We start from the raw sequence: 23,929 nt of genomic DNA, 5'->3' as shown, positions 1-23,929 counted from the left end.
ATTGTGCACTTTTATTGATTTTATGCTTAGGAGTGGAATTACTGTATGACATGTATGACTGTGTTCAACTCTAGTAGATAAGGAAAAACAGTTTTCCAGAGTGGTGGTAAAAATTACTCTTCCATCAACTGTGTGTGGGAAGTCACTCCACTTCCTTGTTAATACTTTTTTCATTTTAGCTTTTCTGGTGTGTGCCAATTCCTGTTTTCGAAAAAAAAATTTTTTCCTAGCTATTGGCATGCCCTCAGTAAACCTCCATATGGGAAGTGGGATGTCTTCTTTCTTTTCATAAGAGCATTGCACCAGCCTGACTAATCATTGAAGCATAAAGTTATATATTTAGCAAGGAATGCAGAATAGCATTCTGGTGGTAAATGCTGCCCAATACTTATCAACAACTTTGCTAAGTGAAAGCATAGGTATAAAGTGCATTAGTCAATATTTTGAATGTAAGTGCAGAAATCCCTATTCAAAATAGTTTAACCAAAAAGGTAATTAATTGACTCTTGTAGCTGAAAAGCCAGGCTTGGCTGGCTCCTGGGATTAAGCTTCACTTTCCAAATCAAGACTGCCTCCCACTGGGCTGCTTCTCTTCTCAGGCAAGCTTGCTTCCTGTCTGGAGGCCAGGATTCTGTCAATAGCTCCAAACTCCCATCAGTAAACCAAAACCAAAACAACAGCCACAGCAACAAAACTCTTCCTGTCTTTCTGGAACTATTAAGTCCCGGAATTGGGGTTCCTTGGTTCTTATTGCACTAATTATGCCTTCTTCGGCTCCAGGTGGCTACCAGGTCCCTCTGGACCACATGCTTTTAGAGAAACAACAATTCTCTGAGGAAAATTGGGGGTGCTGTTAACAGAAGAAGGGTCAATGGTAGGTGGGCGGCAACAGTAACAAAATAGCCACTGCAAGCCAGACTAGGTCAAAATAACACAGTTTAGTTATTCCTGTAGGTCCTACAGGACTTACCCTTGGATGAAGCAATACTGCTAGAACGTTGCATGTGTGGACTGCATCATTTTAGGCTCTGTGGAATTGCTTTTATTGAACTGTGTTAGGACATTCTGTTACCAGCCTGCATTGAGGTACAATATAATGAACAGTCCTGTAGAATTCCATGCATTATTGTAAGACGGTATTGAGCACACTGTTTATTTCCAAAGCTACATTATAGGATTTCATGGGAGAAATTTCTCCCTGGTCTCTGCACCAGGAAGAGTCAAACTGTTTCTAAAAACCTTTCATGATTTTATCTTATGGATACTGTGATTCCTCAAAATGGTAAGGTTTCCTTCTTTGCATTGTTAGAGTGATAGAGTCAATTTTATGGCTTGTTTTAATCAAGTATACTAGGCTTTGAAGCATTGATTCTTTTAGTGCTAGCCTCACTCCTTTATTTTTATGTTTCCTTCAGTATTGTTTCCCAGTTCTCACACTCTCTCTTTTGTTCTATATCCTTTGTAAACTTTCTTAAATCTTTTCTGAGACAAAGTTGAGAAATACATATAATTTTATATAGATTTCATTTTATGCATTGAAAATGTCACCACAAAGTAAATAAATCTGCTTGGTTTTAGCAAGAAGTTTATTAACAGGAATTATTTTGGGTTCCAGTTTTAGATGGAGGAGTTGTAAAACACTACAGAATTAAAAGACTGGATGAAGGGGGATTTTTTCTCACGCGAAGAAGAATCTTTTCAACACTGAACGAATTTGTGAGCCACTACACCAAGACAAGTGACGGCCTGTGTGTCAAGCTGGGGAAACCATGCTTAAAGGTGAAAATGCTTTCAAGCTGTGTTTTTTTATTGAAGTTAACTTTTTCCCTTCAGATATCTGAGTATTTTTCATGGAATATCAGTTCAGGAAAAAAATTGTCATTTTATTACCTGAGGCAGGTATAGGCAAACCATGGCCTATGAGCTCACACTGACATATGCTTGTTTTTGTAAATAAGTTTTATTTGCACAGATGCTCATTCATATACGAGTTTTCTTTGGATTCTTTTGTGCCATAACAGCAGAGTTTAGAAGGTGCAACGGAGACCATAGGGCCGGTGGTAAACTAGAATATGAGTTCTAGGAAGGCAGGGGTCTTGCTTGTTTTGTTTATAGAAAAGAACTTAGTCAATTCTTAAAACAATTTTACTTACTAAATGAATGAGTAACTAAATGAATGAACAAATAAAGAAATGAAAAAATGAGTTTGAAAAATATAAAACATTTAATTATGCAAAAATAGGTGATACATATAATAAAACTATAGCCAAAGAATTTGGGAAGGTTTTGTGGGTGAGAAGGAACTTCAGCTGGGCCTTGAAACTGAGAGGATTTAGCTAGGCGAAGAGGTAGAGAGAAGTCATTCCAGACCTGAGTGAGGATGGCGTTAGGTATGGGATCAGACAGGTGGACAACGAGGTGCCTGACTTCCCAAGATCTGGAAGATCAATTTGAAGAGTTAACAAATGCAGATTCTCCCACCATACTTTTTGTTTTTGAAGTAATTATAATACAGTTTACAATATTTTGTTTTAAAAAGTTTTATTTAAAAGTACCTAGACTATTATTTTCAACAAAATAATATTAAATCTACTTTTTTTTTTTTAACAATTGCTCTTATTATTCTATGAAACAGATCCAGGTCCCAGCTCCATTTGATTTGTCGTATAAAACCGTGGACCAATGGGAGATAGACCGCAACTCCATACAGCTTCTGAAGCGATTGGGATCTGGTCAGTTTGGCGAAGTATGGGAAGGTCTGTGGAACAATACCACTCCAGTAGCAGTGAAAACATTAAAACCAGGTGCGAGAACAATAAAGGTTAAATGGCATATGTTGATTTTTATGAGCTCAATTTAACACTGTAAATATCTAAGAAGTCATAGGGTGGCTAATACTGGCAGCAAGCAGGTGTTGTGGTCATTCTCTCTAGCCCAGGTGACCCCAACCTATGGATAAGGCATTAAAATATAAAAACAAGAACACACTTCCTGGTTCAGCTGAGTCTTAAAATATCGCTGATTGAAGAGTCTGACAACTCATCTCTTCTCTGAGTTAGGATTCAGTCTTCCAATGCCCTTCTTCCCATTTCGTTCCTAGCCTTAGTTAAAAGATACTGACTTAGCTGAAAATATTTAAAAAATCAGAAGGAATCTTGATACTATTCAGGGAACAACTATTTTTAAAAGTATTAATTTTGTATGGTTAAAAGGCAAAATGGTCCATCTAAAGAAACTTGTATTTGAAAATGTAGGAACTTTTTTTCCCTTCCATCTTCCTTTTTCCTGTGATGGCAAGTAAAGTTATACTGAAATCAGTATTTATTCAGCCAGGCTTTATTCCCTCCATTTTAAAGAGGGACTAAGTAACTTTCCAAATACTTTCTGGTCATATGATCTTGAGCAAATTTTTGAACTCTATGCTTCAGTTTTGTCATTTGTAAAATAGAGATAATAATAAGGCCAACCGAGAAGATAAATTAGGTCATTGGTGGACATGCTTTGTATAGTGCCTGGTTCACAGTAAGTGATGGATAAAAACTATTATTATAATAAGGAAAAAGTCAGTAAATGGCATAGCTGGGATTTGAACTCACATTTATTACTATTGCCTCACACTCCATGGAAGTGACAGTCTATAAAAGTGCAACATTGCTATAGTAGCCTCATATATACCTTTATAACAGAGGTAAGAATAATCAACATAGGCTAGATTGTAGTTTTCTGGGAGACCTGCATTATTTACCTAGCCCAGAATTCTTAGAGGTTTGGTAAACCTCCTGGTGGCAGAACATGAGCACTTGGGATTTGTTGGCTAGCAGCATAAGGTAACACCATGGTTCCCAAACTGTGTGCCAAGGCTCATGGGGGCACCATGGTGAATTCACAAGAGTGCTGTGGAATACTTAAAAGTTTTGAAGTCAACATCCTGAATATTGTACAAGCTGCTACCTTGAAGTAGTTCATAGTTTCAACTTTAGAACAACATTCCTTTTGTTGACATCATATCTTTGTGAAGCTGGGTTTTTGATAGTTGCTATGGTCAAATGCAAAATCCACACAAAAATCAATATGGACCAGAAAATGGGGGTAGCAGTGCTTCATCTGATTCTAAGATTGGAGAAATTGTGCAGTGTCCCAGGGATGCATATATCACTTTAGTAAGCACTTGTAGTTAAGAATTAAGTGAAGAATTATGTTTTCCTTTCAATTTACCTGTGTTACTTTTTCAAATGGCTATTAAATTGTTAAGATAAATACTTCTTAACTTGTTTGGATCCAACCCAGTAATCAAAATAACTGTTAGTTTTTTTTTTATTTTCACTTAGAGACATCATGAAAAAAGTTATGGAGACACTAAGGGTTCCATGAACTGAAAACGTTGGGATCCTCTGGTGTAACAAGTGAATAGTGTCAAATTTGATATAAGATAAATCTGTGTTTAAACCTGGCTCTGCCCTCTGTGACTTCAGACAATTTTTTAACCTTTTGGAATCTTCTCATCTGGAAGTGGGAATCATAATAGTTCCTAATTTCTAGGGTTTTATGAGGACAAATGGAGTCAATATACGTAAAGTATATGCAAGTTCTTAATAAATGTTAGCCTCCATGGGGCTGCTGACAGATGTGTCCACTGAAGTGCAAATTTACTAGTGCAGGAATTCAGTTTCAGCATTTTCATCTGGCAGATGAAACAAGAGACAGGCACTTTAAAATGGCCAGATGCTCTATGAGTGCTCCAGGTGAGGACATTCTATTCTAGCACCTGAGATTTTCACAATCACTGTGTATATGCTTTTAAACCCTAATCTTGTTAATAAATGGTGGCTGAACTTTATTGTCCAATCTAATAATTCTTTTCTAAGAACAGGCAGCTAGCTAGCCTTCCTAACGTTGTTCTCTAAGGAAGCCCTTTGGGAGGTCAAAAGACAACAAAAAAGTCAGATTTCTCATGTTAAAAAAAAACCACTATAGTTTTCTCTCCAACAGGAATAATTATTATTGATTTACAGTGTAATAGCCACAAACAGCTTTAGTGATTGGTTAAATGTCTTCACTTCACTGGGGCCATTAATCAATCTGAGCGGCTATTTATTGCTGAGCAGGCTACTGCGCAATAAAGATGAGCCTGAAATGAACTCCCACAGTAGCTTTGACAGGCAAAAATTAATATTTAATGTTACATTACTAGCTGAGTTGAGATTGGGTTTCCTTTACTCTGCAGCTGGTGAGCTATAACCAGCATGGCCATGAAGGAGTGCTCTGAAACAGTCTTCACCTGCAGAGGCTTCTGACCTACTGTGATTTCAGTTCTTGTGCATAGTCTGATTTGGGAATGAGTTTGAGTGTCCTGTATTGCTTGAATCTGATAGCCACACAACATAGAAATTTCATTAACATAAATATATATTGTATATATAATTTTCTTTTTCCTTTCTTTCTCTCTCTCTCTCCCTCCCTCCCTCTCTCTCTCCCTCCCTCCCTCCCTCCCTCCCTCTCTCTCTCTCTCTCTCCTCTCTCTCTCTCCTCTCTCTCTCTCTTTCTTTCTTTCTTTCCTTTTTTGAGACAGAGTCTCACTCTGTTTCCCAGGCTGGAGTGCAATGGTATGATCTCGGCTCACTGTAACCTCCACCTCCTGGGTTCAAGTGATTCTTCTGCCTCAGCCTCCCGAGTAGCTGAGATTACAGGCACCTGACACCATGCCTGGCTAATTTTTATATTTTTAGTAGAGACATGGTTTCACCATGTTGGCCAGGCTGGTCTCTTAACTCCTGACCTCAAGTGATCCGCCTGCCTTGGCCTCCCAAAGTTCTGGGATCACAGGCTTGAGCCACCATGCCCAGCCTAATTTTCTGTATGGTTATCATAATTACTGCTATCATTGGAAGCTTCTTTTTTGGGGGGTGGTAGTTGGGGGAGTCCCCACTATATTATATTTGACCATAGGCCAAACTAGTTGTAACAATTAAGAACAAAGTCCCTTATTATGATTTAGGTGTCTCTTATTCTCAGCTCCATTTTGTGACTATGATTCCAAATTTTAATCCTATTTGACTGTGTGGAGTAAACCAGTGGTAGAGATGGAATTGATGGAGCTCAGAAACATGTAACGGAAAAGAGAATCGGCCATTTTCTCCTATTCTCTCTCTTTAAGTCCTTGTCCCTTTTCTTCCTTAGCCTATGAAATATACTTACAGCTGGTCTGTTTGGTTTTTCCAAGACTATGCATATCAATGATAATATAAATAATGATCAACAGTCACTGAATACATACGTGCAGGCATTGCTATTATCTTGGTAATGATCTTACAATGTCAGTAAAATTATTAGCCATGTTTTACAGATGAAGAAACTGAAGTTTAGAGAGGTTTGATAACTTGCTCAAGATCACACAGGGCACTAGTGGCAGAGAGTTGAGATTTGTCTAGAATGCAGAGTCTGATTAGTCCAGTTCTGAACTTCTGGGTTCTCAAAGGGGAGACTGCTCAAATGTTTTATGTGAAATGATGTGCAGGTCACATGTAACTAACTAAACTTCACATTAATAAACAAGTCATAGTTTTGCCTTAGAATGTCAAAGCTTATCCATGTCTGGGTTTAAATATCAGTTGTAAAGTCTTCAACATCGAGAGGATGATGAATGTAGTAGTCTCTTTGAGCATCAATGGAAACCATATTTGCATTATTCATAGTGAATACTAAGATGTGAAATGACAGTATTCCTTTAATTACAGTAATGCCTCTGAAACATCATATTCTAAAAGAAAAGATTTTAAAATTACTGATGAAATGTAAACTCCAGATAATCTTCCTCCTCTTAGATTTTATTTGATGTCAACTACTTGACACCTTGCATGTTGAGTCAGAGTGGATCCATTAAAATACGATTTAATTGCAGACAAGTCTTCTAAATAGGCCTTAATATTGTCTCTCCTCCATTTGGCCACGCTATTAAGGCTCTGACTGTGGAAGCAGATAGTACAGGAGAAAATATTAAATATCAGTTTCGAGTTGAACATATAAAATGTGAAAAAAACCCCATTAACTTTTGGGGATGGTCTTGGATGTTTTCCACTTGGTCTACACACTATGTTCCTACAGAATTAAAGACAAAAGTATGGCAGAATGTCACTGTTTTAGGATTTTTGTCCAGCTGTTCCCACAGTGGGCACCAAGGACAGGGCAGGTATCAGTCTCTGGTTGCAGTAATTAAATATTCAGTGACCTTCAGCACTCATGTTCATAGAATGTTTTCCTTTTGTGTTAAGATGCCTTGTTTTATCAGTTAGATTGTCAGTCTCTCCTTTTTCCTTCATTTTTCATGTAGACCTGAATCAACCTCTCTTCACCTAAAGGTCATAACAGATAAACCGTATACTCCTGATGCACCAACACATCCAGTTACTAGGTTGCTCTGGCTGAACTGATTCTCTTTTTGATAACTCTGAAGATTTGTGATACTGAGGCTCTTACTCTACTGAGAAGCAGGAGGCAATCTTGATGATTCCCACCAGGCTGCTGTGAGGATAGGAATGCCTCAATAACATAAAGTGATTTCTCCCTCTTCTTGTTTCAGGTTCAATGGATCCAAATGACTTCCTGAGGGAGGCACAGATAATGAAGAACCTAAGACATCCAAAGCTTATCCAGCTTTATGCTGTTTGCACTTTAGAAGATCCAATTTATATTATTACAGAGTTGATGAGACATGGAAGTCTGCAAGAATATCTCCAAAGTAAGCTAAAGACTTAATACAAGGAAAAAAAGAGGAATTTAGTTTAGCTAGTCCCATAAGTGTCAATTTAGCAAGCCTTCTGTAACCAAAAGGATATTTACTATGTGTATGTCTGTGAGAATGAATGTCTTAACACTGAATGGCTCAACTACTATTTAATAGGTTATATATTGTATATTCAAAAGGTGGAAAATATTTATGCAGTGGAAGAGAAAATTATTCACAACAGATATATTAGGGTAATTGAATGTAACATGGGAAATTAAAGAATGGATGTTTAGCATGATGCTTTGCATGATGCTTTATTTCCTACACTAATTGAACATTATCAGTTATGGACCAATATTTTCTATGGCACAGAGAATTCGGGGACATGGAATACATTTGGGGAAAAAGGGAGGGAAGTATCCTATGTTTATTTTATTTGCTGGTATTTGACAACATTGTACTTGTTGCTGTTTAAAATACTTCCACTGCTAGGCAACATAAGAATTGTCAGACAAAAAAGCAGAAATATACTATTACTTTATTTCTCTGTTTGCTTCCTGTAATCAGAGAAGACTGAAGGGCATTATGAAATTTTGATGTTTATTACAAATGGATAATTTAGTAAACAACAATACAGTATAATGAGCATTAAAATGAGATGTTCAAAGAAGGTGAGATCAAGTATTGATAATAATTTGAGCTTGAAAAGGAGACTTCCATAATTTCTTGAAATGTCAGGGTGGAATGATAGAATGTTTAGAGGTAAAGGGAGGTGAGAATGATGAAACAAAGATTTCAGAAAGATAAGAATATCCTCTGATTTCAGGATGACTTATGAAGCTGGTAACATTAAGCTACAAAACAAGATAAGAATAACAAAGAACATAATAAGGTCTGTTGAATGCTGTTAAAAACAGAAATATACTCAGCTTCCTTGCAGAAAAATATTGAATTTAACATCATCAGAGTATGTTACCCACGATAGAACGATTAAACTCAGCTATTAAATAACCCCTTTTGCCTTATTCCCAGGACAAAGTGCAAAAGTGGTCTTGGGTCATAGCTAACAAAAAATGCTTTATAAAGGTCCCTAATAATATTCACATAATTACATCTAATGGCCTATTCCCCATCCTCAGATCTATCGGCAGCATTTAATTCAATAGATGCTTTCTTTTCCTGGAAACATTTCCTTTATTTGGCTTTCAGGACACTTCACTCAATGGCATTTCCTCCTTCCTTTCTTGGTGGTTCTTTTCAACCTATGGGATTTCCTTCATTCCCAGACCCTTCAATATCTTGGAGTTCTCCAAGACTGTTCACAACATCACTAGTTCCCTTATTAATTTCATCTAATCTCATTGTTTAATTTTTTATGTCCTGACAATTCTCCAAATTTTATTTCCCCTTTACTTGAGAATCATACCCAACTGCCTTCTTAACTTCTCCACTTGAATCTTGTATCAGTCTGCATAATGTAAATATGCTGCAATAACTATCAGTCTCTGAATCCCCGAGGGCTTAACACACGTTTATTTCTTATCCATGCTACATTGCAAAATAGGTTGGCTGGTGTCTCAGTTCTTTTGATCACCCTGGCAGAGAAAGGGGATGAGACTAATCTCACCCTAATTCTTAAAGCTTCTGACCAGAAGTGACAGAAGTAATTCTGTTCCCTTTCCATTTGGACAAATCAAGTCAAAGAAGATAGGGAAGTACAATTCTCTAAAGTACTTGAAAGGAGGAAAAAATCATTGTTTGTGAACAGCCCTAATTTCTACTATAGTAGAAATGTCTATTAGACATCTCAAGATGACATGCCCCAAACTGATCTCCCTGTATTCTCCCCAGTAATCTGCTACTCTTGCAGTCTTTCCTTCTTTGACCATAGCAACTCAGGCCTAATACCTTGGCATCATCTCTACTTTTCATGTCCCATCTCTAACCTGCTAGCAAAATCTCATTGGCTGGCCTTCAAAATATATAGAGGATTTTACCTCTCCTCAATGCTCCTACCCTGATCCAGGCTGCCACCTGAATTCTGCAGTAGCTCCCGGCTGGTCTTCATCTTCTGGTTCTTGTCTCCTTCAGTTTCTTCTTAACATAACAGCTAGAGAGATACAGTTAAAATGTAAATCAGAGCATGTGTAATTCATGAAGTCCTGCATGGCCTGGCTCTCTATTCCCTCTCTGATCTCATCTTCTACAACTTCTCCTTGCTCAGTCTTCGTCAGCCACACTAGCCCTCTTTACTATTTTTCCTACCATCCGGGCATGCTTTTGCCTCACTCGTTATTTCCTCTGCCTGAATTTTTTTGTTGTTCTGACATTTATCCACATGCTCACTTCTCATTTCCTCAAAATCTCTACTTAGATGTTTCCATCTTGGTGAGTGCTTCACTGGTCACCCTCTGAATTTTAAAATTTAATCTCTTTCTACTGACTCTTAAAGTATTCCTCTTCCCTTGCTTTTTATTTTATCTTCTTGGCTGTTAAGCATCTTATACTGTGTATCTTATTTATTTGGCTTATTTTTAGTATCCTCTAAATGTAACCCCACACAGGCAGATAGTGTTTTCTTTGTTTCAGAGTTAGAACAGTGTCTGGCACATAAGAAAGTATGTGCTAATTAGGTATTGAATAAATAGATTAAGTTGGGACCATCCTGAACCTAACAAGATTGGCACTTGGAGTCAAGCTTGTTTTGAGACTCTTGGTATTAGCTTGAAAAGATCAACTTGGTACATGGCTAACACCTTTGACATTGAGGATTTTTGTGGCTTGGTGATGTGGTTTACTCAGGGCTAAGTATGAACACTATCAGCTTCAGGGTTAGGCCATTAGGGTCAAGTTTATCAGTGCCTTCATTTGTGAGGATGATGCTTAGTAGCCAGGAGGAGTAATGAACAAATGCTCACTGCAGATAGCCCCTTCCCCAGTCAAGAGGGTTCACATTCAATAAAGTGGCCTTAAAATGGAAGTACCACTCTTAAGCAGCCCATCATGATGAATATTATTAAGATGAAAGATTCTTTTTTTTTCTTTTTTTTAAAAATTTTTTATTTTATTATTATTATTTTAAGTTTTAGGGTACATGTGCACATTGTGCAAGTTAGTTACATATGTATACATGTGCCATGCTGGTGTGCTGCATCCATTAACTCGTCATTTAGCGTTAGGTATATCTCCTAATGCTATCCCTCCCCCTCCCCCCACCCCACAACAGTCCCCAGAGTGTGATGTTCCCCTTCCTGTGTCCATGTGTTCTCATTGTTCTATTCCCACCTATGAGTGAGAACATGCAGTGTTTGGTTTTTTGTCCTTGCGATAGTTTACTGAGAATGATGATTTCTAATTTCATCCATGTCCCTACAAAGGACATGAACTCATCATTTTTTATGGCTGCATAGTATTCCATGGTGTATATGTGCCACATTTTCTTAATCCAGTCTATCATTGTTGGACATTTGGGTTGGTTCCAAGTCTTTGCTATTGTGAACAGTGCCACAATAAACATACGTGTGCATGTGTCTTTATAGCAGCATGATTTATAGTCCTTTGGGTATATACCCAGTAATGGGATGGCTGGGTCAAATGGTATTTCTAGTTCTAGATCCCTGAGGAATCACCACACTGACTTCCACAATGGTTGACCTAGTTTACAGTCCCACCAACAGTGTAAAAGTGTTCCTATTTCTCCACATCCTCTCCAGCACCTGTTGTTTCCTGACTTTTTAATGATTGCCATTCTAACTGGTGTGAGATGGTATTTCATTGGGGTTTTGATTTGCATTTCTCTGACGGCCAGTGATGGTGCGCATTTTTTTAGACCTAAAACCATAAAAACCCTGGAAGAAAACCTAGGCATTACCATTCAGGACATAGGCATGGGCAAGGACTTCATGTCTAAAACACCAAAAGCAATGGCAACAAAAGCCAAAATTGACAAATGGGATCTAATTAAACTAAAGAGCTTCTGCATAGCAAAAGAAACTACCATCAGAATGATCAGGCAACCTACAAAATGGGAGAAAATTTTCGCAACCTATTTATCTGACAAAGGGCTAATATCCAGAATCTACAAAGAACTCAAAGAAATTTACAAGAAAAAAACAAACAACCCCATCAACAAGTGGGCGAAGGACATGAACAGACACTTCTCAAAAGAAGACATTTATGCAGCCAAAAAAACTTGAGTAAAACATTACTCAAGATTCTTGAGTAATGGAATATAATTGAAAATATTTTCTTGCTGCAAATGTAAATCATCATAGGTTTGTGAACTTTTACATCAGTTTTGACCTCTGTTGGTTGTATTAAAAGTATGTGTTGATGTTTACTTAGGCAGTACTGAGGCTACTGCACCCTTCAAAGTAGGAAATGTGTGTCACTCAATTTCCTCCAGTATTATGCCTGTCAGTGCAAACCTTTTTCTATCCATTGTAATAGGATTAGATGTCATATGTGATAGTTGAAATAACATACATATTTTTTCTATATAACCATTTTTGTAGTTTCTCAGCTTGGCTGGATAATTTTTGTAATACATTTCTCCAAAATGAGAAAGATCTGTAAAAAAAACTTTAGTATTGAGGGTAATTAATGACAGATAGATCTTATTACAATTTAAAGAGGATAAATATCTCCATTTTTAAAAAGTTTAGTTTGGCTTGTTTTTTCCCCAGTAAATACTTATAGAACATCTATTATAGGTCACACAACTTGTTACCTATTCCTTTGAGTAAAAGGAATTCCTATGAAATGGGGGAGAATAATTGCAATACTTACTTCATATAGTTGTTCAGAGTATTAAATTAGGTGATTGACTGGAAATAAACTATATGAGATAGTGATAGGAGAGGATCATATATATACTTTTTTTCTTTAAAAAACACTGTAGTACCTTGTGACAGGCAATTTCTAAGTCTTTTATAAATATTAACTTCATTCATTTTTGTTTTCAAATTTTTTTTTATTTTTTTAAATTATACTTAAATTCTGGGATACAGGTGTAGAACACGCAGTTCTGTTACATAGGTATACACATGCCATGGTGGTTTGCTGCTCCCATCAACCTGTCGTCTACATTAGGTATTTCTCCTAATGCTATCCCTCCCTTTGCTCAACACCCCCTGACAGGCCCTGGTGTGTGATGTTCCCCTCCCTGTGCCCATGTGTTCTTACTGTTCAGCTCTCACTTATGAGTGAGAACATGCAGTGTTTGGTTTTCTGTTCTTGTGTTAGTTTGCTGAGAATGATGGTTTCCAGCTTCATCCATGTTCCTGCAAAGGACATGAACTCATTCTTTTTTATGGCTGCATAGTGTTCCATGGTGTATATGTGCCACATTTTCTTTATCCAGTCCAACATTGATGGGCATTTGGGTTGGTTCCAAGTCTTTGCTATTGTGAATAGTGCCGCAATAAACATGCGTGTGCATGTGTCTTTATAGTAGAATGATTTATAATCCTTTGGGTATATACCCAGCAATGGGATTGCTGGGTCAAATGGTATTTTCTAGTTCTAGATCCTTGAGGAATCGCCACACTGTCCTCCACAATGGTTGAACTAATTTACACTCCCACCAAGAGTGTAAAAGCATTCCTCTTTCTCCACATCCTCTCCAGCATTTGTTGTTTCCTGACTTTTTAATGATCACCATTCTAACTGATGTGACATGCTATCTCACTGTGGTTTTGGTTTGGATTTCTCTAGTGATTATGAGCTTTTTTTCATATATTTGTTGACTGCATGAATGTCTTCTTTTGAAAAGTGTCTGTTCATATCCTTTGCCCACTTTTTAATGGTTTTTTTTCTTGTAAATTTGTTTAAGTTCCCTGTAGATTCTTGGTATTAGCCCTTTGTCAGATGGATAGATTGCAAAAATTTTCTCCCATTCTGAAGGTTCCCTGTTCACTCTGATGATGGTTTCTTTTGCTGTGCAGGAGCTCTTTTGTTTAATTAGATCCCATTTCTCAATTTGGGCTTTTGTTGCCATTGCTTTTGATGTTTTAGTCATGAAGTCTTTGCCCATGCCTATGTCCTGAATGGTATTGCCTAGGTTTTCTTCTAGGGTTTTTATGGTTTTAGGTCTTATGTTTAAATCTTTAATCCATCTTGAGTTAATTTTTGTATAAGGTGTAAGGAAGGGGTCCCATTTCAGTTTTCTGCATATGGCTAGCCAGTTTTCCCAACAACATTTATTTAATAGGGAATCATTTCCCCATTGGTTGTTTTTGTAAGGTTTGTCAAAGATCAGATGGTTGTAGATGTGTGGTGTTATTTCTGAGGCCTCTGTTCTGTTCCGTTGGTCTAGATATCTGTTTTGGTACCACTACCATGCTGTTTTGTTTACTGTAGCATTGTAGTATAGTTTGAAGTCAGGTAGCATGATGCCTCCAGCTTTGTTCTTTTTGCTTAGGATTGTCTTGGCTATACGGGCTCTTTTTTGGTTCTGTATGAAATTTAAAGAAGTTTTTTCTAAATCATGAAGAAAGTCAATGGTAGCTTGATGAGAATAGCATTGAATCTTTAAATTACTTTGGGCAGTATGGTCATTTTCACAATACTGATTCTTTCTATCTGTGAGCATGGAATATTTTTCCATTTGTCTGTGTCCTCTCTTATTTCCTTGAGCAGTGGTTTGTAGTTCTCTTTAAAGAGGTCCTTAACACTCAATAAACTAGGTATGGAAAGAACATATGTCAAAATAAAAAAAGCTATTTATGACAAACCCACAGCCAATATCATACTGACTGGACAAAAGCTGGAAGCATTCCCTTTGAAAACTGGCACAAGACAAGGATGCCCTCTCTCACCACTCCTATTCCACATAGTATTGGAAGTTCTGGCCAGGACAATCAGGCAAGAGAAAGAAATAAAGCGTATTCAAATAGGAAGAGAGGAAGTCATATTATCTCTATTTGTAGATGACATGATTGTATATTTAGAAAACCCCATTGTCTCAGCCCAAAAACTCCTTAAGCTGATAAACAACTTCAGCAAAGTTTCAGGATACAAAATCAATGTGCAAAAATCACAAGCATTCCTATACACCAATAATAGAAAAACAGAGAGCCAAATCATGAGCAAACTCCCTTTCGCAATTGCTACAAAGTGAATAAAATACCTAGGAATACAACTTACAAGGAAACTTCCTTCATTTTTCTAACCACATTATGAGGTAAGTATTATTAGTCCCACTTCACAGTTGAAGAAACAGGTACGTAGAGATTAGGTAACTCATCCAAGGCAGAAGTTTGGCTTCATAGTTCATCTTTTTAACTATATTCATAGCACTGATTTATCTTCCTAACATCAATCTGTATTAGTTGTCTATTGCTGCACAAAAGATTAAAAGATTATCATTGCTCCTATCTAATCAAGATAAAACATGGAACTTGCTAAGCTAGAGATACATATGAATTACCTATGTGGAAATGACTGAAGGAAGACAAGCTATGGGTCTGGAACTCAGGGGAGAATATGCAGCAAGAGATATAGATTTAACAATCGTAAGTTATAAGTGGGAGTTAAAACAGTAAAAGTGGGTGAGATTGCTAGGAAATGACAGAGAAACACCAATATTGAGGGTGGGCAGAGGAAGATAAACCTACAAGAAAGCTGAAGAATCAGCCAGAAGAATATGAGAAGAAAACCACTGGAGAAACTTGTAAAACTTAGTGGCTTAAAGCAGCAAATGTTTATTATCTCACAGTTTCTGTGGTTAGGTATCCAGGTGTAGCTTAGCTGGGTCTCCTGGTTCAGGTCCTCTTATAAAGCTGCAGTCAGGGTGTTGGCAAGTACCCAGTCATCTGAAGGCTCTGATGGAGGTAGATCCACTTTTAAACTCACTCATTTGACTCTTGGCAGGTGTCGCTTCCTCCTGGGCTGTTGGACTGAGGAAATCAGTTCCTTTCTGGTTGTTGGCTGCAAGATGCCCTTTGCTCCTTGCTAGAGGGACCTTTCCACTGGGCAGCTTGCAACATAGCAGCTTGCTTTATTAGAGTGAGCAAGTGAGAGAACAACAGGGTGGAGATTATCTGTAAGGCAAAGTCACAGCCTCTTATAATTTAATCTTGGAAGTGATATCCCACCTACTTCTGCCATATTCTGTTGTTAAACATGAGTCACTAGGTCCAGGCCACAATTAGTAGAAGAGGCTTTCACAAGGCCTTGAATATCAGGAGGTACTGGTAACTGGGAGCCATTTTAGAAGATACCACATAGCTCATGGTTAGTAACCACCTTGTCTTAATTTCCATACATTTCTTTTCTTATTGAGTGAATTTGATATCAAAAGGCCTAGCTATTTTGGCTATCATAGCAGCAATGTTTTGCCATTATGCTGCATACTATTTATTTTCATGCTCACATCTTGTTTTAGACTGAATAATGTCAGCTGCTATAATATAGAATTCAAAACTCTCTATGACTTAATACAAAACAATAGACATATTTTTTGATATGGGCCAGACTGCTCTGCTAGGTGGCTTTCTCTAAAGGGCAATACAGGGATTTAGACTCATGTGGCTCTACCATTTTGAAATGCATCCCTCTAGCCATAAAGATGTGGGAGATTTTAAGAGCCAGGCTTGTAAGTGATGTTCATCATTTTTGCACACATTGCATTGCCCAGAACTAGTGACAGGGCTCAACTCTAAGGGAAGATGGAAAATGTAATCTTCTGTGTGTGCTCAGGGAAAAAAGAAAAGGACAAAAGGATTGGTAAGGAGTTAATTTCACCTCACATCTTATTGAGATATGCTACTTGCCTTAAAAAAGTAAATATGTATGTACACACACACACACACACACACACTGTTTAAGTCTTTCCCTTAAAAATTCTTTTGACTCTATTTATTTCATTTTTTATTAAAAATATCATATATATAGAAAACACGTAATTATACAATATCGTTTAACATGTAATTATAAAGCAAACAAATAAGCAACCATTCAGTCACTGCCCAGATCAAGCATTAGAATGTGGCCAGCACCCTAGAAACCCCCTGAATACTTTATCAATTACAACCCCTCACTATCCCAAATTTTATGATAACTGCTTTCCCATTACTTTATGTTTACCTCTACCAGAACCTTCTTGTCTTCCTTCTTGATTAGGATTTTGGAATTTGCCACCTCCTCCTTCTGTCCCCATGTCCTCCACTCATATTTAGCCCTCAAATCCTTATACCCGATCTCCAGTCAAACTGCTCTTCCTATCCCCAAGATCACCAGGGACTCCCTTATTATATTCGACAAATGTCTTAGTCATTTTCTTCATGGACTTACTTGTAGAATTTGACTATGATGGCATTTTCTGTTTCTCAAAACCTTTGACTTGTTACAAGTTTCTCCAGTGGTTTTCTTCTCATATTCTTCTGGCTGATTCTTCACAGTTTTCTTGTAGGTTTATCTTCCTCTGCCCACCCTCAGTATTGGTGTTTTTCTGTCATTTCCTAGCAATCTCACCCACTTTTACTGTTTTAACTCCCACTTATAACTTATGATCGTTAAATCTATATCTCTTGCTGCATATTCTCCCCTGAGTTCCAGACCCATAGCTTGTCTTCCTTCAGTCATTTCCACATAGGTAATTCATGTGTATCTCTAGCTTAGCAAGTTCCATGTTTTATCTTGATTAGATAGGAGCAATGATAATAATAGATAGGATTTATTGAGTTCTTTCTAGGTGCCAGGCACTGCTTTAAGTGCTTTACATGAATTAATTCATTTTAATTCTCATTTTAACAACGAATACCATAAAGTAGTTACTATTATCATTGTACAGATGAGGAAACTGAGGCATAGGAATGTTAAGCTGCTTGCCCAAGGTCACAAAGAAATATCAGGCATATCCTTGATTTAAAGTCTGGCCCTCTAGCTTCAAACCAGGTTTCCTGGCCCCTGTAATGTATATAGCTGCCTCTCAAGTCAGGGCTTGTGTCTAAGCTTTTGACCATGAGTCTAATGGACTTTATGTAGTATTCAGCTTATTGAGATGGGGATATATAAGAGTAATATTAGTTTGAGTTGATGTGAGATTCTTTTAATTCTCCAGACATCTAAAAACATCTGTCAACAGTATGGCAGCTAAATCCTATCCAGGGATGACTCACCCCATTTCAAAGTAGAAGGAGTCAGTATTATTTTGTGTACAAATATAAAATAGGTAAGTCAAATACAAATACAAATGAGTCAGTCACCACAAAATAATGCTGACCCCCCTCTACTAACAACAATCAAACTGATTGTACTATATAAATTTTTTATACTTAGTTATAAAGAATTAGTAGTAGGAGAAACTTTGCCTATTGAAGGTATGTGCATGTCTGGAGAGATGAGCAACCTATTCTAAGAATAACAGACTAAGGCAGAGAAATAAAATAATGTATCAAGCTTGGTGGTACAAATGTAATATACATACTTTATAACTATGGATAGACCTTTCATTTGTGTTAGTGGGCTAGTTTTTAAAAACAACATGATGGAAGAATGAGAATTTTTCATTGGCTCAGCCACAAAAGTTAGTATTGTTTTATAGGCTCAATGACTAAAACAAATTATGCAGTGCTTGAAAGAAATTCAGTAGCAGTTGAGTAATAATTTCCATGAAGAAATTAGTCAGGGACATGTGGTATTGAAATCATGTGGAAAAAAAAGCTCAACAGCACTTATCATTAGACAAATGCAAATCAAAACCACAACGAGATACCATCTCTCACCAGCCAGAATGGCCATTATTAAAAAGTAAAAAAAATAACAGATGCTGGCAAGGTTGTGGAGAGAAAGGAGCGCTTGTACACTGTTGGTAGGAGTGTACATTAGTTCAACCATTGTGGAAGACAGTGCAGCCATTCCTCAAATATCTCAAAACAGACCTACCATTTGACCAGCAATCCCATTACTGGATATATAACCAAAGGAATATAAATTATTTTATTATAAAGACACATGCACATGTATGTTTCTTGCAGCACCATTCACAATAGCAAAGACATGGAATTAACCTAAATGCCCATCAATGGTAGAATGGATAAAGAAAATGTGGTATGTATACACCATGGAATACTATGCAGCCATAAAAAATGAAATCATGTCCTTTGCAGCAACATGGATGGAGCTGGAGGCCATTATCCTTAGCAAACTAATGCAGGAACAGAAAAGCAAATACCACATGTTCTCACTTATAAGTGGGAGCTATGTTCACCCACATAGAGGGGAACAACACATACTGGGTCCTACGAGAGGGTGAAGGTAGAGAGGAAGGAAAGGATCAGGAAAAATAACTAATGGGTACTAGGCTTAATACCTAGGTGACGAAATAATCTGCGCAATAACCCCCCCATGACACAAGTTTACCTATATAACAAACCTGGAAATGTACCCCTGAACTTAAAATAAAAGATAAATAAATTTTTTAAAAAAGAAAAAAGGCAAAATAGCCAGACTTTCAGATAATTGCAGCCACGTTTGGATCATGTGATGACTTGTTACTTGTAATACTCATTCAAGGAAGAGAGGGCCTTGCCTTATTAACCTTTCACAGCAAATTAAGTTGTGTTAATGATAAATATATATATTTTGCTCAACAGATCAGTGCCATTGTACTTAATCTCACTGATAGCTCATACATTCAAAATTCTCAGAATTCACTTTCATAGTTCAAATGTTCTCTAAGGTAACTTTCTTACTTTTCTCTTATTACTTAGATGACACTGGATCAAAAATCCATCTGACTCAGCAGGTAGACATGGCAGCACAGGTTGCCTCTGGAATGGCCTATCTGGAGTCTCGGAACTACATTCATAGAGATCTGGCTGCCAGAAATGTCCTTGTTGGTGAACATAATATCTACAAAGTAGCAGATTTTGGACTTGCCAGAGTTTTTAAGGTGGATTTAGTTTTGTTTTAATTAGTTTTTGTAATAGGTCAAAAGTATAACAGTTAGCAGACCAATAGATATACTGTTATTCTTTAAAACAGTGTTTCTCCAAGTTCTGTAGTCCATAAACTACTTCAATAGTCCAAAGCCTTACAAACTACCTGCACCTTCCTATTTCTTAATCAAGCAGAAACAAAATAGGGAAAACAATGACCAACCAGATTGGAAAGTATGTACTTAAGTTTATAGTTGAATTAATCATCTATTTTTCAGTTAGTACCAGTCACCTCTGTTTGCCTCTATTTCCTTTACAAAAGCAGTATACTTTGTGCAGTGTTAACCTAAACCACCATTACTCACTGTATGCCAGATTAATTTGCATGCTGCCAGAATTCTTCAGCAATCATTGGCTTTTTGATTTCCCCATTTTTACCTCAGTCTGAAAGATACTATATAGGAGATATAATATTAGGTGTTTTTCTCTTAAATTAATTTTACATTTCCACATTGTACCCTAAAAATATGGACATAGGGCATAAAACAACAAATAAATGATTCCCTTTTAATCTTCATGAATTCATCATTTTTTTCTTTTTGTAAATTAATTAGTACCCCAGTGAGTTTATATATTAATTTAAAACACTTGGATCCTACTTTTCATTATTAGCAAGTGGTTACATGGTGATTATCAAAGTCAGTGGCTTTTCAATATCATCAGTAAATCAACCAATAGACTTTGCTTCCTTTTTTTTTTTTTTTTTTTGCTCAAGACCAGATGTGAAGCCAGAATCATCATGTATTAATTCTCCAAATGTAGTAGAATGTTTCTTTCAGTGCTATTCTTGGCACATAGTAGGCTCTTAAATAATATTCTATTAATGACTTCCCACATATTTTTCAGTCTTATATGCAAGATTCAGAATTTGCTACTGTAATTGTCAGTTGAACTAAGCTCATTTTGAATCTTTTCTCTCTAAATTTTAAGTGAAGCAGATTATAGATGAATGAGGTTAGCAAAAAAAAAATTGCTTTAACTCGGCCTGATTCCTTAATACATTAACAGGTAGATAATGAAGACATCTATGAATCTAGACACGAAATAAAGCTGCCGGTGAAGTGGACTGCGCCCGAAGCCATTCGTAGTAATAAATTCAGCATTAAGTCCGATGTATGGTCATTTGGAATCCTTCTTTATGAAATCATTACTTATGGCAAAATGCCTTACAGTGGTGAGTAATTAATTCTGAAGTGGACCTTTCTGCTGCACGTCACTTACTTAGGTGTGATTTTAACTGCTTTGCCCAGACTTAGAGGGCAGAGTTATGAGGCTGACCACACCATACCTGCGGGAGCTTGATAGATAAAATTTGATGATGATAATTTGCATTAATGAGGTGGTTTATTGCTTCCCTCTCCTTTGCTAGTGAATTGCAGTCTTATAGACATCACTTGCTGCAGGATTTAGTTTAATCTGTGTAACCTGAGAAGGGGATGGCAGACCTTAAAGCTTTGCCAAGGAAATTGACTTACTTAGTAACCTAGAGTATAAATGGCTATAAGTTTAAGACTCTGACCTTTAACTTGTTTTTTCTTTGTTGGTTTCGTTCTGTATTTTCAAGGTATGACAGGTGCCCAGGTAATCCAGATGTTGGCTCAAAACTATAGACTTCCGCAACCATCCAACTGTCCACAGCAATTTTACAACATCATGTTGGAGTGCTGGAATGCAGAGCCTAAGGAACGACCTACATTTGAGACACTGCATTGGAAACTTGAAGACTATTTTGAAACAGACTCTTCATATTCAGATGCAAATAACTGCATAAGATGAACACTGGAGAAGAATATCAAATAATAAAGTAGCAAAACAAATTTAAATAATCCATTCCAAAATACAATGTTATCAACCAACTGCACAATCAGTTTATCCTGACATATTCAAGTGATAGGATAAAGTTGGCCATGTATTATGAAAAAGATTATTTGTGCATTTTATTGACTGGGCAACACTGCAGGACAGTCAAGGTGATATATAATTTCCTCACTGCCTGGTAAAATTAAGCACACTAAACGAAGTTATTTTTCTTTTTAAGAGATACTTACATTTCCATTTATTGTTTGAAATGCCTATCAAGAGAATCAACAGATGATAGTCCAATTTTTACTCAGTGACTGTTGTAGCATTTTCCTGTTTACTGATTAGAGTGGTTATTCATTATTCCTCAGATTGCTGAATCCCATCAGGCTGTTATTATGAAGGAATTTGATTGCTTTGCTGCACAGCAGGACCTGTGCTTTGAGATTTTTTTTTTCTCTTTTAAAATATCCTGTAACTACAATGATGGTAAAGCCATGTTAAATGACTTGATTGTACTTGGAGTAATTGCACATTTTTTTCTATGCATAAAAAAATGATGCAGCTGTTGAGAAAACGAATTGAAATCTTTTTCATTTTGCAGAAGGAAATGATGGAATTTTTCTATATTTCAGTATGTGTCAACTGAGAGTCATATACATTAGTTTTAATCTCTTAATACTGAGAATCAGGTTGCAAAATGGATGAGTTATTATCTGTGGAAACGTGGGAAATGTCTAATAGCCCATAAAGTCTGACAAATAGGTATCAAAATAGTTTAGGAAAATGAGAGGAGAACAGTAGGATTGCTGTGGCCTAGACTTCTGAGTAATTAATAAAGAAAAAGAAGTACCCTTTGGCCTACAGATCAAAGTTTTATTTATTTTTTATTTTTTACTTTTTATTATAGTTTAAGTTCTGGGGTGCATGTGCAGAATGTGCAGTTTTGTTACATAGGTGTACAAGTGCCATGGTGGTTTGCTGCACCCATCACCCCGTCGTCTACATTAGGTATTTCTCCTAGTGCTGTTCCTCCCCTAGCCCTCCATCCCCTGACGGGCCCCAGTGTGTGATGTTCCCCTCCTTGTGTCCATATGTTCTCATTGTTCCACTCCCACTTATGAGTGAGAACATGCTGTGTTTGGTTTTTTGTTCTTGTGTTAGTTTGTTGAGAATGATGGTTTCCAGCTTTATCCATGTCCCTGCAAAGGACATGAACTCATCCTTTTTATGGCTGCATGGTATTCCATAGTGTCTATGTGCCACATTTTCTTTATCCAGTCTATTGTTGATGGGCATTTGGGTTGGTTCCAAGTCTTTGCTATTGTGAATAGTGCCACAATAAACATGCATGTGTCTTTATAGCAGAATGATTTGTAAGCCTTTAGGTACATACCCAGTAATGGGATCGCTGAGTCAAATGGTATTTCTAGTTCTAGATCCTTGAGGAATTGCTACGCTGTCCTCCACAATGGTCGAACTAATTTATACTCCCACCAACAGAGTAAAAGTGTAAATGTGTTCCTATTTCTCCACATCCTCTTTAGCATCCAAAACAGCATCCTGTTGTTTCCTGACTTTTTAATGATCACCATTCTAACTGGTGTGAGATGGTATCTCATTGTGGTTTTGATTTGGATTTCTCTAATGATCAGATGATAAGCTTTTTTTCATATGTCTGTTGGCTGCATAAATGTCTTCTTTTGAAATGTGTCTGTTCAAATCCTTCGCCCACTTTCTGATGGGGTTGTTTTTTTTTTCTTTTAAATTTGTTTATGTTCCTTGTAGATTCTTGGTATTAGCCCTTTGTCAGATGGATAGCTTGCAAAAATTTTCTCCCATTCTGTAGGTTGCCTGTTCACTCTGACGATAGTTTCTTTTGCTGTCTAGAAGCTCTTTAGTTTAATTAGATCCCATTTCTCAATTTGGGCTTTTGTTGCCATTGGTTTTTGTGTTTTAGTCATGATGTCTTTTCCAATGCCTACGTCCTGAATGGTGTTGCCTAGGTTTTCTTCTAGGGTTTTTATGGTTTTAGGTCTTACGTTTAAGTCTTTAATCCATCTTGAGTTAATTTTTGTATAAGGTGTAAGGAAGAGGTCCAGTTTCAGTTTTCTGCATATGGCTAGCTAGTTTTCCCAACACCATTTATTAAATAGGGAATCATTTCCCCATTGGTTGTTTTTGTAAGGTTTGTCAAAGATCAGATGGTTGTAGATGTGTGGTGCTATTTCTGAGGCCTCTGTTCTGTTCTGTTGGTCTAGATATCTGTTTTGGTACCACTACCATGCTGTTTTGTTTACTGTAGCCTTGTAGTATAGTTTGAAGTCAGGTAGCGTGATGCCTACAACTTTGTTCTTTTTGCTTAGAATTGTCTTGGCTATGCGGGCTCTTTTTTGATTCCATATGAAGTTTAAAGTAGTTTTTTCCAATTCTGTGAAGAAAGTCAATGGTAGTTTGATGGGGA

At 37.0% G+C, this 23,929-nt stretch overlaps 1 protein-coding gene across 4 annotated transcripts in view; it reads left to right on the top strand.

The window, feature by feature from the left end:
• The window catches only part of FRK (fyn related Src family tyrosine kinase), a 120,475-nt gene extending 98,144 nt beyond the window's left edge, over positions 1-22,331 (top strand). For all 4 annotated transcript variants that reach the window (XM_055391772.1, XM_063707809.1, XM_004044562.5 and 1 more), the window contains 6 exons: positions 1,616-1,779; positions 2,636-2,804; positions 7,577-7,735; positions 19,438-19,619; positions 20,674-20,839; positions 21,230-22,331. In XM_055391772.1, the coding sequence (XP_055247747.1) occupies positions 1,616-1,779; positions 2,636-2,804; positions 7,577-7,735; positions 19,438-19,619; positions 20,674-20,839; positions 21,230-21,441 (1,052 nt within the window). In that variant the 3' untranslated portion in view covers positions 21,442-22,331. The remainder of the gene's footprint in view (positions 1-1,615; positions 1,780-2,635; positions 2,805-7,576; positions 7,736-19,437; positions 19,620-20,673; positions 20,840-21,229) is intronic.
• Positions 22,332-23,929: the final 1,598 nt, after the last annotated feature.

The sequence above is a fragment of the Gorilla gorilla genome, chromosome 5, assembly GCF_029281585.2.
Source record: "Gorilla gorilla gorilla isolate KB3781 chromosome 5, NHGRI_mGorGor1-v2.1_pri, whole genome shotgun sequence".
Lineage (NCBI taxonomy): Eukaryota > Metazoa > Chordata > Mammalia > Primates > Hominidae > Gorilla > Gorilla gorilla.
This window is presented reverse-complemented; position numbering and strand designations above follow the sequence as displayed.